General features: G+C 51.7%; 1 protein-coding gene across 1 annotated transcript in view; it reads right to left on the minus strand.

The window, feature by feature from the left end:
- The window catches only part of ABTB2 (ankyrin repeat and BTB domain containing 2), a 117,702-nt gene that overhangs the window by 47,589 nt on the left and 55,564 nt on the right, over window positions 1-14,549 (minus strand). The window contains exon 2 of the mRNA XM_068148446.1: window positions 1,351-1,497. Coding sequence (XP_068004547.1) covers window positions 1,351-1,497 — 147 coding nt within the window. The remainder of the gene's footprint in view (window positions 1-1,350; window positions 1,498-14,549) is intronic.

Here is a 14,549-nt window from a genome sequence, read left to right on the forward strand (position 1 = left end):
AAGGCAGGTTGCAAAATAAATGGTGAAAGCCACAAGCTTCTTGCTGGCCCTGAGCTTCATTAGCATTCAGATGGTGGAGGCTAAGAAAGCCAAGCCAGCAGAAACCTTGCGAGGGGGAAGCAGACCAGGAAAGCACAAATCAGTTTTGTTTGCTTTAGAGGGGCTCTGAGAGTGGGCTAGGAATGGAACATTTCATTTGGTCAGCACTAAAAAAAGGAGGATATGAACAAGTTTTTGTTACCAAAGTGCTCTCAGAAGTTTTTTCCCCCTCCACTTTTTGTGTTTGAAGGAACTGGAAAGCTTCTCCCTGACTTGCCAGCACCCTTCAGTTCCACTGCCCAAGTGCCAAGAGGGGGAACTCTCTCTGCTGTCTGAAGGAGGTGCCACTGCTGCACTCCACAAATGCACAAGAAAACCTCCAGAAGCATCTGAGCAGTTTGGAACTGGAGCAGGTAGATGTAGGTTGGGCATTAGGACAAAGTCCTTCACTGTGAGGGTGCTGAAATATCAGACCAGGCTGCCCAGGGATGTGGTTGAGGCCCCGTCCCTGGAGACACTCAAGATCAAACTCAATGTGTCCCTGGGCAGCCTGAGCTAGTTGGGGGTGTCCCTGCTGACTGCAGGGGTTGGACAAGATGAGCTTTGAGGGTCCCTTCCAGCCCACAATCTCTAAGTGTGTGAAAGATGGCAGAGAGCAGTGGAGCAGCTCCCCTCGAGGGAAGGCTGCGAGAGCTGGGTCTGCTTAGCCTGGAGGCAAGGCCTGGGCAGGGATCCCATGAATGCTGAGCAGCAGCTGAAGGTGAGTGCCAGGAAGATGGAGACAGACACTTCTCAGTGGTGTGCAGGGAGAGGACAAGGGGCAGTGGACACAGCCTGCAACACAGGAGGTGCCACATAAATGTAAAGAATTCTCTCCTTGGAGAGCAGCAGAGGTCTGGAGCAGGCTGCCCAGAGAGCCTGGGGAGTCTCCAGCCCACTCCAAACCCACCTGGATGTGTTCCTGTGTGATTTACTCTAGGTGATCCTGCTCTAGCAGGGGTGTTGGGGCTGGATGAGGTCCCTTCCAGTGCCCACCACTCTGTGGTTCTGTGTACAAGGTCCATCTTCTGTCAGCACTAAGGCCAATAACCACCTAAAGGCTTGAACAGCCCCAGCTGCTGCACCTCTGGGGCCAAGGAAACCTAAAGCAGTTTAACAAAGCAACCTGATTTTCACTACCAGTGCCACCAGGCAACCAAATCTTACCCAACACCAGCCAAAACTCTGCTCACACTGCCAGCAGCCACTGACCTCAGCAGCAGAGGGACTGCCTCTCCTGCTTCCCCATGAAGCCCACCTGTGATTACTTACTCAGCTCAGAGATGCTTCCAACACAAGTTGCCAAGAGGGATTGCTCCAAAGTTCGGAGTTCCAGCTGAGCATAAGCATCAGCCCTTCCATCACTGCCCACAGAGCCATCGTTGTATGGGCTGAAGGAGGCAGGCAGGGAGAGCACACCTGGGGGGAGAGCAAAGAACAGCCCTGTCACAAGTGAAGCTGCAGCAGAGGAGAAGCAAATCTTCCCTCCTGCTGCTCTCAGCAGAGACCTGGACACCTCGGCACCTTTGCCTGGGGGGACTTGGGGCCTTTCAAACAGTTCCAATGAAATCCAGCAGTGCTGTCAGTACCATTGGAGTGGCTGAAAGAGTGAAACCAGGCTCGAGGGAGGGAGGCTGTTGTTGCTACAGCCTTTAAAGAACTGGAAACAAATTGCAGTTGAGATGAGCCTACATGAAAAGCCTCTCCTGCTGTTTATACAACAACTCAGCTGCAGGCAGGCAGCTTGCTCTGCAGCAGCTGTATGCAGATTGCCAAACATAAAGGCCTGGCTCTGGAGGTGTGGAAGATAATCTCAAGTCCATCTAAGGTAAATGTGGAGCTGCAGTCTTTGCCACTCTACAAACAAAGCCATGGGCTCTGCCAGCTCTTTGAACCTGCAGTTTCTCTACATGTGCCAGCCTCTGGGAACGCCAAGCTGCACCCACGGGTTCTGAGGCTGAGGAGATCTTCATCTCTCTAAATGACCTCTCTGCAGCAGAGAGGGATGGGGAAGATAATTACATTGCACACATGCATTCCCCACACACACTCCTTGCACACTGGGATGCACAGCAGCTGAACAGCACGAGGGACCTGCCAGGCAGCTCTGTGCAGGGACTGGGACCCCGTCCTGCTTTGGGGATATTCCAGTTGGAGGCTGAGGGCAGACCTCATTGCTCTCTGCAGCTCCCTGGAAAGAGGCTGGAGCAAGGTGGAGGCCAGCCTCTTCTGCAGGTAACAAGTGATAGGATGAGAGGAAGTGGTCTCCAGTTGCACCAGGGGAGGTTTAGATTAGATCTCAGGGGAAATTGCTTCAGCAGAATGGTCACAGGTCACTGGAACAGGCTGCCCAGGGAAGTGGTGAAGTCAACACCCCCGGAGGTGTTTAAAAGCCATTTGGGTGAGGAACCTGGGAGCATGGCTGAGCAGTTGTGGTTATGGTTGGACTCAATGAGCTTAAAGTCTTTTCCAACCAGACCATTTTATGACCCCCTGATTTCAGACAAGGACACAACTGCCTCTGCTCTCACTCTGCTGAGCCCTCTCTTTGCCTTCAGCTCCGAGCAGGCACAGCCACACTGAGGTATTTCTCTTCCTTCCCACCCTCACCTTCTGACCCCGGCTCAGTCTCAGCCATGGAGACACTCCAGCCCTACTGCAGTGACCTCCAGTCACAAAGGTGCTGTGAACTCTCGTCACACAAAGCCCTGCCAGCCTGGGAGGCAGCACCTTGGGCCAGGCCTTTGTTCCTTTGTCTCAAAGGTTTTCTTTTGAAATGTTATGCTGCACTGATCTCTCCTGCCCTTTCCACATCCTCTTTGCATCCTGCTTGGTGGTAAGAAGCCAAGGCCTGCATCAAAAACTTCCTGGAGGCTTTGAGGCTCAGGGAATAATTGATCCTGTTGTGGTGGTGCACTGTACATCACTGTTAGCTGGTGGGGAGAGCTCTGCCAGTGCCCTCTGCAACCTGCATAATTAGGAAGTGGAGGCTTTAAGGGCTCACAGAAGGGATGCATGCAAACTAGAGGAGCTTGCTTGAAAAACACTCCAGCCTCCTCTACAGAGCTGAAGCCACTTCCTTTTCCACGTTAGGGCTAGGAAAGGATGTTTTAAGGACATATGGATTGAATTTATAGCAGAGGGAGGATGAAAACAGACTGATTTGTCAAAAGTTTCAGCTGGAGACACAGAACTGCAGCAGGGAAAACAGAAACTGGCAGTTACATAATGAAGGCAGGCAGGGAAGGAGAGGGGGAGGGGGCTCCTGTTCTCTGGCAGCCACTTTGGGTTGGTTCTGTTTTCTAACAGGGAATCAAAAATAGAGATTTGCAGAATGGTTTCAGCTGGCTCAGAACCCAAGCAGCCTTGTCTCAGTTCCTCAGCTAGCAGCTTTCCAGGTGCAGTGGGGAAGAGGAAACAGAGCTGATTTATTTACTATTGGGGGAAAAAACTGCCTTGTACCAGATAGCTGTGCACAAGTTTCTGTGCTCCTCTGCCCTGGGACAGCTGAGGAATAGCCTCAGTGCACAAGGCACAAGTAAGGATGTCACTGAGACTGGCCACCTGCCAGGGCCCAGTGATGCCACTTGGGATTCTCCCTGGGATGGCAGTGGGGTATGAATCAGCCTCTCCTTACATCACATCTCCTGAAGGTCCCCGTGCCTGGCAGGTCTCAACAGGGCTGAGCACACCTGGGAAGGAGAAGAAAACTCCTGACAGCTTTGAGACAGAGAGAGAGCAGTGACTGAACCTGCAAAGGGCCCCTCCAGGGCAGGACCTGCTCTCCTCCCACCCAGGTGAAGGAATTTGCAGTCAAAAGGTGCCCCTAGGAGGAAGTTCCTTGCTCTGAGGGTGGTGGAACACTGCCCAGGGAGGTGATGGAGGTCCCATCCCTGGACACATTCAAGGTCAGGTTGTCTGGGGCCCTGAGCAGCCTGCTCTGGTTGGGGATGGAGGCTGGATTGGATGACCATGAAAGGTCTCTTCCAAGCCAAAGCACTCTGTGAGTCTATGATGGTATCAACCCCAGGGGCAGCTTCCATTTCTGTTTGCCATTCCCTGCTCTGTGTCTTTATAGCTGTGGCAACGCTGGCTCCAGTCAGAGCTAAGCAAACACAGCTAAGTGAAACAAACCAACTCACAGCAAAACACTCTCTTGTCTGAGCACCTTACAGTTTGGCTCCTGGCCTCTAAGAATGTGTTTTCCCTACAGAACAAGCACGTGGAGCAGCAGGGAAGTGCCCTGCAGGAAGGAGCCAGCACTGCTCTCACAGCAGTGCCTCTGCTGGGGGCTGTGCTGCGGTCCCTGCCCAGCCCTGGCTGGATCCTGACCTTCTGCTCACAACATCTTACTCATTTTTTAATGAGCCAAGTGTGGCATGTTAGGAGCATAGACCCCTGAGGTGTGTAGGAAGAGCCAGCAGTGTGCCCAGGTAGCCAAGGCAGCCAGTGGCCCCCTGGCCTGCATCAGAAACTGTGGCCAGCAGGAGCAGGGAGGTCACTTCCCTTGTCCTCAGTGATTAGCTCGTTAACCAGGGCCTTCAGCATGGGATCCAAAGCCAGGTGAGCTTAGTGGGGCTGTGCTCCTGTAAGCATGGCTGGCAGGAGGCAGCCCCCTGCAGCAGCCCAGTGGGAGGCACATTTGTGCCAGGGGGGCAAGGCTGCTGAGCAACCAATTCCTGCTACTGCCACAGCCTCTGAAAGAGCAGCTGGAAAGCAAACCAAACTCACTCTGCCTCGGCTGACAGACCCAACCTGTTCCCAGGCACTTGCTGCCAACAGGCAGTCACAACTGGCTGCAGTTTCTGTTAGGCACTTCCTCAAACTCTTTTTTCCTGCTTGCCTCAATATTTTGGAGTTGTTGTCTGCAATTTGATGCTTTTCAACTGAGAAATGTTTCCAAGGTGTGAGCTGGATGCAGGGAAAAGTCTGCTCACGCTGCTGGACAGCTTCCTGCCTTCAGAGGGGCTGCTGGGAGGCTTGGCTGCAGCCTGCTCTGCAGGGCTGGGCAAAACTCTTCTGTGCTTCCCCTCAGCTGGGGGTTCCCTCAGCACCCCACTGGGCAGCTCCTGCAAGGAGCTCTGGGTCCATCTCTGAGCATCCCATCATAATTCAGGGGCTGCCATCAAGTTCTGCTCTTGTGATATCGAGGCTCAAATCAACACAGACTTTAACCTGAATTTTGTTTGAAGATTTGACTGTTTTAAAACCTTCTCTCAGTTGGTGAAGTTCCCACTCCATGCTGGGGGCATGGCAGACCCCAACCCACGAGCAGCCATCACTGTCACCCTGCTGCAAGGATCTCCTCTGTGTTTCCTCCACTTCAATCTAAATCCTTCACTTCCTCGTGATTCACTCATCAGCATTTGATGACTTTCAAACACTTCCATGATGCCTGGAGGTTAGGATGGGGACTCTCAGGTGGCAAAGGGTTAAGGAGGCCTGTTTGGAAAGCACTCAGGTTCTGCTGTTGGGATTCCTTGTGGAAGTTGCCCAGGGGTTTACCTCCCTCCTTTCAGACATGTGCTGGCTCTCTTCCTGGCAGGTGAGGCAGGGAATCAGGAATAAAAGGAGGACAGGGAAATACACTGCAAACTGCTGTGGTTTGTAATGAACCTAGCAAAGTCTGTGAGACAATGCAACAGACATGGATCTCTCCCTTTGGCCAGAACTAAACCAGGTTAGAAAGTGTTTCTAAAAGCCCTGCAAAAAGCCACAGAAGTGAAACCAGAACTGCTGTAAATACACCAGGAAAATCTGCTGGGAAACCAAAAGCATCAGGGCAGTACTTGGCTTGTGATGAATTCCACAAGCAGCATTCTGTGAGGTGAGAAGAGCTGACCCCAGAGAGCTGAGCTGGGCCTGGGAAGGCCACAACTTTGAAGGCAAACTACAGAATGGTCTGGGTTGGAAGGGACCTCCAGAGGTCATCTAGTCCAGGTTGTTGAGCCTGGAAGAGAGGAGGCTCTGGAGAGACCTAATAGTGGAGTGATAGGATGAGGGTCCATGGCTTCAAATCAGAGAAGAGCAGATTGAGGCTGGATGTTAGGAACAAGTCCTTTGCCATGGGGGTAGTGGAAGACTGTGACAGGCTGCCCAGGGAGGTGGCTGGGGCCCCATCCCTGGGGATATTCAAATGAACACGACCTGACTACACCAAAGTGACAGCCAAAGTGGGTCTGTTTGAACCAGGGGACTCAGAACCTCATCCAAGGGAGCTGCAGGGCTCACCCTGGCATCTGGCTGTGCCATCAGCATGGCTGTCACTGCCCACAAACTCCTGCAGTTCTTTGTGGCCAGGAGCATGCAAGGCTCTCCCTGGTTATCTCCTGCTCTACCAAGCAACACAACCACCACACAGCTCCTTCTGGCCCATCAGTTCAGAGCACAGAGCACCATCCAGAACTGAGGCCAGTCGCTGGAGCTCTGTTTAACTGTTGCTGACCTCCCACAGCTAGGAAAGCTCAACCCCTCTTCATTTTATGAAAGCAGACAGGACCCTTCTGACAGGATCCAAACAATGCCTCCCACCTCTCAAAAAACAAAGAGTCCACAGTGTTGCTGGTAGAACTCACTCAGATGGAAACACACCAGGTTCTGTAATCAACTACAGCCCCGTTCTGGATGGTGAGGAAGGCTTGTGATCAGCAAACAATGCAGCTAATTGCTCACATGCAGGAAAGTGCTGTGGGCTCTGCTCCAAAGCAGGCAGGCAGCTCTTCCAGTTTGTCTCTGCCAGCAGGAAGGAAAATCAAACACAGTTGCCTGTATCTGCATCCACATTAAACAGTAATCCTGTAATTGGAAACAGGAGGAAAAAGCAGGAGGGGAACCAGCTTCAAGCAGAGAGAAGATCTGGTAACCTCCTGCAAGTGCTGAGCTGAATCTCTCCATCCAAGAGCTGCTGTCCTGCTTTGGCACTTCTGGACAGATCTGACACACAGCCCTCCTGTGGGCTCCCTGGCTTTAGGCTGGCTCCTCCTAGGGACAATGTCCCTTTCGAGTGAGCAAAATGCAGTTTGCTTTAAGAATGTGATCACAGAATCACAGAACTGTCAGGGCTGGAAGGGACCTCAAGGATCAGCCAGCTCCAACCCCCTGCCATAGGCAGGGACACCTCACACCACAGCAGGTTGCTCACAGCCACATCCAGCCTGGCCTTGAACACCTCCAGGGATGAGGCTTCCACCACCTCCCTGGGCAACCTGTGCCAGGCTCTCACCACCCTCATGGGGAAGAGTTTCTTCCTAACATCCAACCTGAACCTCCCCATTTCTAGCTTTGCTCCATCCCCCCCAGTCCTATCCCTCCCTGACAGCCTCAAAAGTCCCTCTCCAGCTTTCAGCTATGTGTCATCTTAAAGCATGCAGGCTGGTCCTCCACGCAGGGCAGGCAATGTCAACAGACACTGACTCACTGGCAGCATCAACACACCCCAGAGAGAGTCTTACAGCACTCACAGAAGTCTGCCACTGATTTTGTAGGATCAAGGGCACTGCAGCACCTCATGGTCCAAAAGCAGGGGAAGCAGCAGTACTGTGTGAGCTGCACCATCACCCTGCCACAGCAAGAGCAGAACCCTGCTGGTGGCCACCACAAATACCAACACCACCTCCTTACTCCTAGGGTACTACTGTGCCCTGTCTTCACCCCACACTTGCAGATGACTGACCTGCTTCCCCTCTCTTCTGCTGTGCAAATGGTGGGAGTGGGCTGGAAGCTGGAGCAGAAGGTAGGAAGTGTCTCAAGGACTATTACATTTTAATCCAGCTGTGACACAGAGGAATGTGAATGACTCCAAATGCAGGAGAAAGGCTCTGGGTTTGTACTGAGCCAGTGATTCCTGAGTCATCATCAATCCCACTTCCATCTCCCTGTGGTCTTCTGGACAACCAGGAACCTGGCTTGGCCCCAAGCCCTTAATTGAACATAAGCACAAGGGAACACATCCTCAGCTTGTGTTATAGTGACTGCCAAGAAATACAGCAAACTATCTGCAGCAGCAGCAGCACACTGCAAGATAGCAGATAGGAGTACTCCTGGGAGATGGTGACTGTCCTCATTCCCCTCCCCTGATGGAGAAACAGAGACAGAAGGAGAGGAAGCAACTACCAAGCTCATGCAGCAGAGGCAGCTCTTTGCACCTCCCAGCTCATTGTCCCTGGGCCATCATCTCTTGCCTGGATGAAACTGCCCAACACAGAGCCACTGCTCCCTGCACTTGGATCCAGAGATGAATGGCATGACTGCAAGGCTTTAGGCTGGCTCTGTAGAGCCACACCAGACTAACACTGGTGGAGAGAGAGATGAACCCACCTATGTTTCTAGGAGCCTACTGTCAAGATCCATCAGGGAGCACTGGAGGGGAACCTCCATCCTGGGCTATAAATAACAATGAAAATAAACCTCACCCAGAAAAAGCAGCAGGAAGTTTGCTGAGGCATGGTATAAAGAGGTTACAAACACTGTGAAAGAAACAAAACCAGAGCCCTGTGCCAAGGAATGACTGTGGTCCAAGAGGCAGAAGGCTTAGCATTAATTAGCTGTGGAAACCCCAAGCAGTTTCACTCAGTGTCCCAGCTCACTTAGCTGGAAAATGAGGAGGTTGCTTCACTCCTCTCAAGGATGGAGTAACAGGAGCAGCACTTCTGCTTCCTTGCTCCTTCTCATCTTACTCCTCCATGCTCTCAGCAGTGTCTCCATTTCCCATGTGTCAACAGCACATTGTGTCCCTTAGCAACACTCCATCCTCCCCTCACTTAGCCCTTTTCACCTTCAACAGCTCCAAAGGTCTCAGACACAGCTGCTTGGGAGGTGGATGGACACAAAATTGTGACAATGAGCAGCTCCACCTCAGTGGAGATTATGACACAAGAAGAGAAGCTTTACCCAACTGAGAGGGTGGAGCAAGGCAAAAGGGATCTCAGGCTAACAGAGACTGTGATGTGGATACAACCTGGGGATGGTTGTTCTGGCAGATATGGCAAAGTGATACAGAATCATGGAGTGGGTTGGAAGGGACCAAGATCAGCTGGTTCCAACCGCCTGAAGAGCATACAGAGATGAAACAGAAACACAGGAAAGCTAACAACCAAGCTTCATTTCAACAGGAAAGCCACAAGAGGTAACCAATAGCTCCAGAAACACCACAGCCTTCAGCAGCATTACTCTGGGACTAGAAAGCTTAGGGAGAAGAGGTTGGTATCATTTTCTCCATCCCCCTTGGAATTCTTTAGAAGTCTCCAATGCAGGAAAACCAAATTCATTGAGTGATCCATGGGGCTGCAGTGAGTGCAGGCACCAAGTAGAGCCCTCATGGCCTCTACAATACCCTCTTCTAATCCAGTCCTTATTGTTCACTGTGCTTCCTGAAATATGGTCTCTGAATCATGCCCAGTTCTCCAGATGTGGTCTGACTGAGCCCTTTGTGCATGCCATAATGACCTCTCTCTCCTTGTGTTCAATCCCTCTATTTATGCATCCCATGATCTGTGTGCTTGCCAAGCACCAAGAGGATAGCAAAATCATATCCTCTGTCACTCCCAGTTCCTTTGCTTGGGGAAAGTCTAGCTGGAGAACCTGGCCAGGGCAGTGGGGCAGAGCAGTGCCCTGCAATCCCTTCTCAGCTATTCCCAAGCAGTCTTCTGAAAGTCCTCACTCTTCTTGACCCCTGCCCAGCAACTTCCCATACAGGTGAGCTCCTGGTGTGACCAGACCTACCCAGGGCACTCCTTGCTGCAGCAAACCTGCCATTAAAAGAGACTTGTAGAAATCCTGGTCACTTAATCATAAACACCCAGACTACAATTACATCAGTTAATGACTGAAAATACCAGAGCAGCAGCAGAGCTGCTTCTGCCACACTTGTGAGAAAGCCACAAGGAAATAGGACCTCAACAGTAACCAAACTCTCCTGCTCCTGCAGCTGGCTCAGGGCAATCCCAGGCACCCATACAGGCTGGGCAGGGACTGGCTGGAGAGCAGCCCTGAAGAACAGGACTTGGGGGTGCTGTGGGATGAGAAGCTCAGCAGGAGCCAGCAGTGAGCACTTGCAGCCCAGAGAGCCAAGCAGAGCCTGGGCTGCAGCAAGAGAAGTGTGGCCAGCAGGGCCAGGGAGGGGATTCTGCCCCTCTGCTCCACTCTGCTGAGCTCTACACCTGGAGCACTGTGTCCAGTTCTGGAGCCTCTGTGCCAGGAAGGATCTGGAGGTGCTGGAAGGTGTCCAGAGAAGGGCCACAAGGAGGAGCAGAGGGCTGGAGCTGCTCTGGAGACAGCCTGAGAGAGTTGGGGCTGTTCAGCCTGGAGAAGAGAAGGCACCAAGGAGACCTAATTGTGGCCTTCCAGTACCTGAGAGTGGCTACAAGAAAGCTGGGGAGGGACTTCTTAGGGTATCAGAGAGGGATAGGTCTGGGGGGAATGGAGCAAAACTAGAAGTGAAACACAGTGCAGCCCTGCGACCGGAAAGCCTGACCCCCAGAGGGCACGGCTCGGCTGATGACAGGCACACCATGCCTGCAGAGCAGGGTGATGCAGGATTTGAGTCACTGGCCAGACACAACACACAGCTCCAGGCAGGTGGAACCTGGGCAGCTCTCAAGAGCAAAACCAGCGCAGAGTAGATTTGATACCCAGGGGTTGATCTCCACTCCTTTTGTCAGTGGAGCTGCAGTCAGCTGCTCACAGCAGCCTTTACATGCATGAGTAGCTCATGAATCACAACCTTGGTCGCTTTCAGCCCAAAACCGCCTGGAGCCCAACATTAGCTTTGGTGAGCACAGGTACTTTTGGGACAAGTACCCACACAACCCCCACCAGAGAGATGACAACGTTTGTGTTTGACAGGCAGCCACGGGGCAGAGCTGGCTCCCCCAGGGGATTTTGATAGCTCTAAAGAGCAGCAACAATGATATCTCAAAACAGAAGCTGCTCCTCTATTCATTCTTGTTTCCTCAAGCACACACTTGGGAGTATTTGGCAGGTTTTTTTCCCACCACACAGAAAATCAGTCTCCTACTAATGACAGCATTTTGCAACCTTCTGCTTCCTCCCATCAAAGCCGCTCCGAGATCTTGTCAACAATGACTAATTGTTCGGAGCCTCAGACGCCGAGTGCAGGAATTCGACTTACTCACAGACTGCTGAATTTTGCTCTCTGTCTTTGCCACACCTCAGCCTCTTTCTCCCATCCGATGTGGGACTGAAGGCCATCTCCTACCATCAACATTCCACGGTCCAGGCCGCTTGCTCTGGCTTTTAGCACCTATTCACTCTCCACTTCTGCATCCCCATTCTTCTTTCTTGTCCTCCTAATCACCTGCTCATCATCACCACCGTGCTCCTACCCCTCCCAGGATGCAGCCTGTCAAGGCTCAACACTAGAGCTGGGCACAAGAGCTCTTTCTGAGCGCACTCCTGAGGGGCAGCGACTCTCAAAGAGTTTGGCAGTGTTTGTGAGGCCAGCAGCAGAACCAACCCGCTCCGCTCCCAGGCTCTGGGCTGTCTCCCTTTGAAATGCAAGTCGAAGGCTAAGGCTCTTAGTTGCAGCCATTTATAGTTCGTATGAGAAGCAACATTTGTACACTGCCATTCGAGCTCTAAATACAACTGCCCCCGGCAGGAACTCCCCTCTCCAACAGTGCCTCTTTCAGTTGGCTCTTCAAAAGGATGCTGTTGCCGGCCGGTTATTTATAGACATTTATGTTGAGCTCTAAACACTTGGTCGGGAAACTAACTCAGATTAATGGATCCCCAGCACTGTTTTGGAACGAAATAGCTCAGAAGAAAATCAGCTGGGCTACTTTTAGTTGTAGAACAGCAGCTGGGGGTCTGGGGTCTGGTTTTTGCTTGCATCAGAATAAGCAGCAGCAATGTTTGCAGCGTTAGACTCACGGCTCTTGGGTGAAGCTGGAAACGCTACCTGCACATCTTGGGGAGACACTGGCACAGGCTGCCCGGAGAGGTGGTGGAAGCCTCATCCCTGGAGGTGTTTGCAGCCAGGCTGGAGGTGGCTGTGAGCAGCCTGCTGTAGTGTGAGGTGTCCCTGCCCATGGATGATGCTTGAGCTCCCTTCCAAGCCTGACAGTTCTGTGATTCTATGCTCAGTCCCAATTGTTTTATTGACACTTGGAGCATAAATTATTTGCTGAGGTGACCTCCTCAGGGTGTTGAGATGATGAAAAAATGCCTTATGGCAGAAGCAAAAGAGAAAGCATTTCTCAGAGCAAGACAGGCTCGTGTTGCTTTGCAATGCTGAGCACACACCGGGACGCTGACAGCGTCCCCAGGACAAACAGCAGCTCAGGGAGCCAGCACACACGTGCCAGAACAGCTTTGGCGAGAGCACAGCCAGCTCTCCAGAGCCCAAAGTGCTTCTTGTCACAGACAATAAGCACAAATAACGTCGGGATTCTGTGCCCCGAGTTTCTAGCAGGCTCTGGAACCCCTGCTGCTACCTGCAGAGGCTCTTCCTGCACCCTGGCCAGAAGGGCAGCCCAGCCCTGTTCCCATCACTGAAAATGCCACAGAACTTTAGGGGCTGGAAGGGACCTCGAAAGCTCATCCAGTCCAGCCCCCCACAGGCACTGCTGGCAAACCCCTGTTGGGCCTGAGGTGTAGCAAACAAACTCTGGAACATCGTCCTGCCCAGCCCTGACTGCCTGGCCTCTCTTCTCAGGACCTTCCTAAAGCAGGAAGCCAACCACCTCTCAGGTAACCTTCAGTGACTTGTGGCTACAATAACTTGCTCAGGGTCACAGCCAGGGGCCACTCAAACAGCACAGCAACCACTCACTAGCCATGGCCAGGAGGACACAAGCTGATTGCCAGCAAGCCAAGCAGGCAGGTATCAGCACTGTGCAGCACCCATTCCCAGCAGCAAGCCAGCCTGCTCCTACAGCAGCATCTGACACACGGGTGGTGAAGATTGAGATTCCAGAGTACTTCCTACAATTCTTAGGGAAATAATGGGGAGAGTCAAGAGGAAGATCCTTTCATTGATGGAAAATAGCTGGGAAACCTTTCCTTTCCTTTGTCTTCAATAAATGCTCATTTCATCACCTCTGTCTGTACAATGTCCTTAGTCATGAGGCTAGGAGATGAAATCTCCTGCTGGGCCCAGCCTATGCTGCAGTTCTCTCTGTGATGGCAACGTGCAGCATCCTGTAGCAGTTCTAGGCTGGTGCCTAGGAAGTCTTCCACAGACTGAGCAGAAAGTGGTAGGATGTAAATGAATTACCTTTGGGTGTGAAAGAAGAATAATGAGAGGCTCTAAATAATTGCCATAACTGAGACCTAACAGAAAGTGAGTTGTGCAAACTCATCTCCTCTCTTTTTGGTTTCTTTCACACCCAGAGGTAATTCAGTTACATTCTGCCACTTTCTGCTCCATCTGTGGAAGACTTCCTAGGCACCAGCCTAAACCTGCCACACAGCCCTAGTGCTGCAGAGCAGAGGAGCACAGCATGGAAGTGCCTGAAAACCAAGACGTCCATACCACATAAATAATCCCACACCACATCAGTAATCACTTCTTGGATCCAGCTGTTTGGATGCAACCACTTAGATCCTACTGACAGTCAGGCATTTGGCTATTGCCAAGGGAAAAAAGCAATCTTAGAAGGCTTTATCATGGAGGAGAGCAACAGCCAGAGCCGTGGCAGAGGCAGACTGGAGGAGTGAGAATACTTCTTGTCCTCCAGTGGCACTTCCTTCCTTTCACTAAATGACTGGAGCAAAGGCTCAAGGTAAAAGAGGAGAAGCTGGTGAAGGCTCAAAGTGCAGCTTCCACTCAGGGAAGTGCAAGTGCAGGTAGGAGTAAAGATTGGGACACACATCTGAAACCTGGGTGCTCCACAACTGAGATGTGTTTGGAACTGAAATTTTACTTTAGACCTAGAATTCTGCCCCAGAGAAATACAAGAGAGGAGAAGGAAAGGAACAGGCAAGAGGTTTAGAGGCTGGAAATAGAGACATGGAAGAAGGATGGGGAAAAAACAGAACCACCTGAAACAGTCCCTGGTGAAGGAAGGAATCAGTGAAGGACTGGGAGAGTCCCGTCAGGAAGAGCCACTTCTGCTTTCTTATCTTGGAAAGAGTTTGTTTTGCCTTGAAAGTTTCAGGGTCTTGAGGAAGTTATCATGCTCCAGATCTTTTAACCCCCCTAATACAATTTGTCTCTGTCCCACTCACTTCATTCCCTGAAAAGTGGCACAACAAACAGAGCAGCAGATGTCCAGAGCTGGACCAGTCTCCTCTTAACACCAGTGGAACCTGATATCCACTGTAACTGGCAAAGTCATCCTGTTCCCACATGCTCCCCTGGGGGCTAAGTTCAAGACAACCATAACAAAATCCAAAGATAAATGAATCCAGTTTTAAAACTGTGCTTTCAAAGCTGCAGACCCTTGGCTTTGCTCTGGTTGTGCTGGTTTGTTGTTCTTTAGGGCAGATTGGGCAGGCAAACGTGAACAGAA

Source organism: Melanerpes formicivorus, unplaced genomic scaffold, assembly GCF_026170545.1.
Source record: "Melanerpes formicivorus ecotype bairdi unplaced genomic scaffold, bMelFor1.0.p_v2 SCAF_16, whole genome shotgun sequence".
Taxonomy (NCBI): Eukaryota; Metazoa; Chordata; class Aves; order Piciformes; family Picidae; genus Melanerpes; species Melanerpes formicivorus.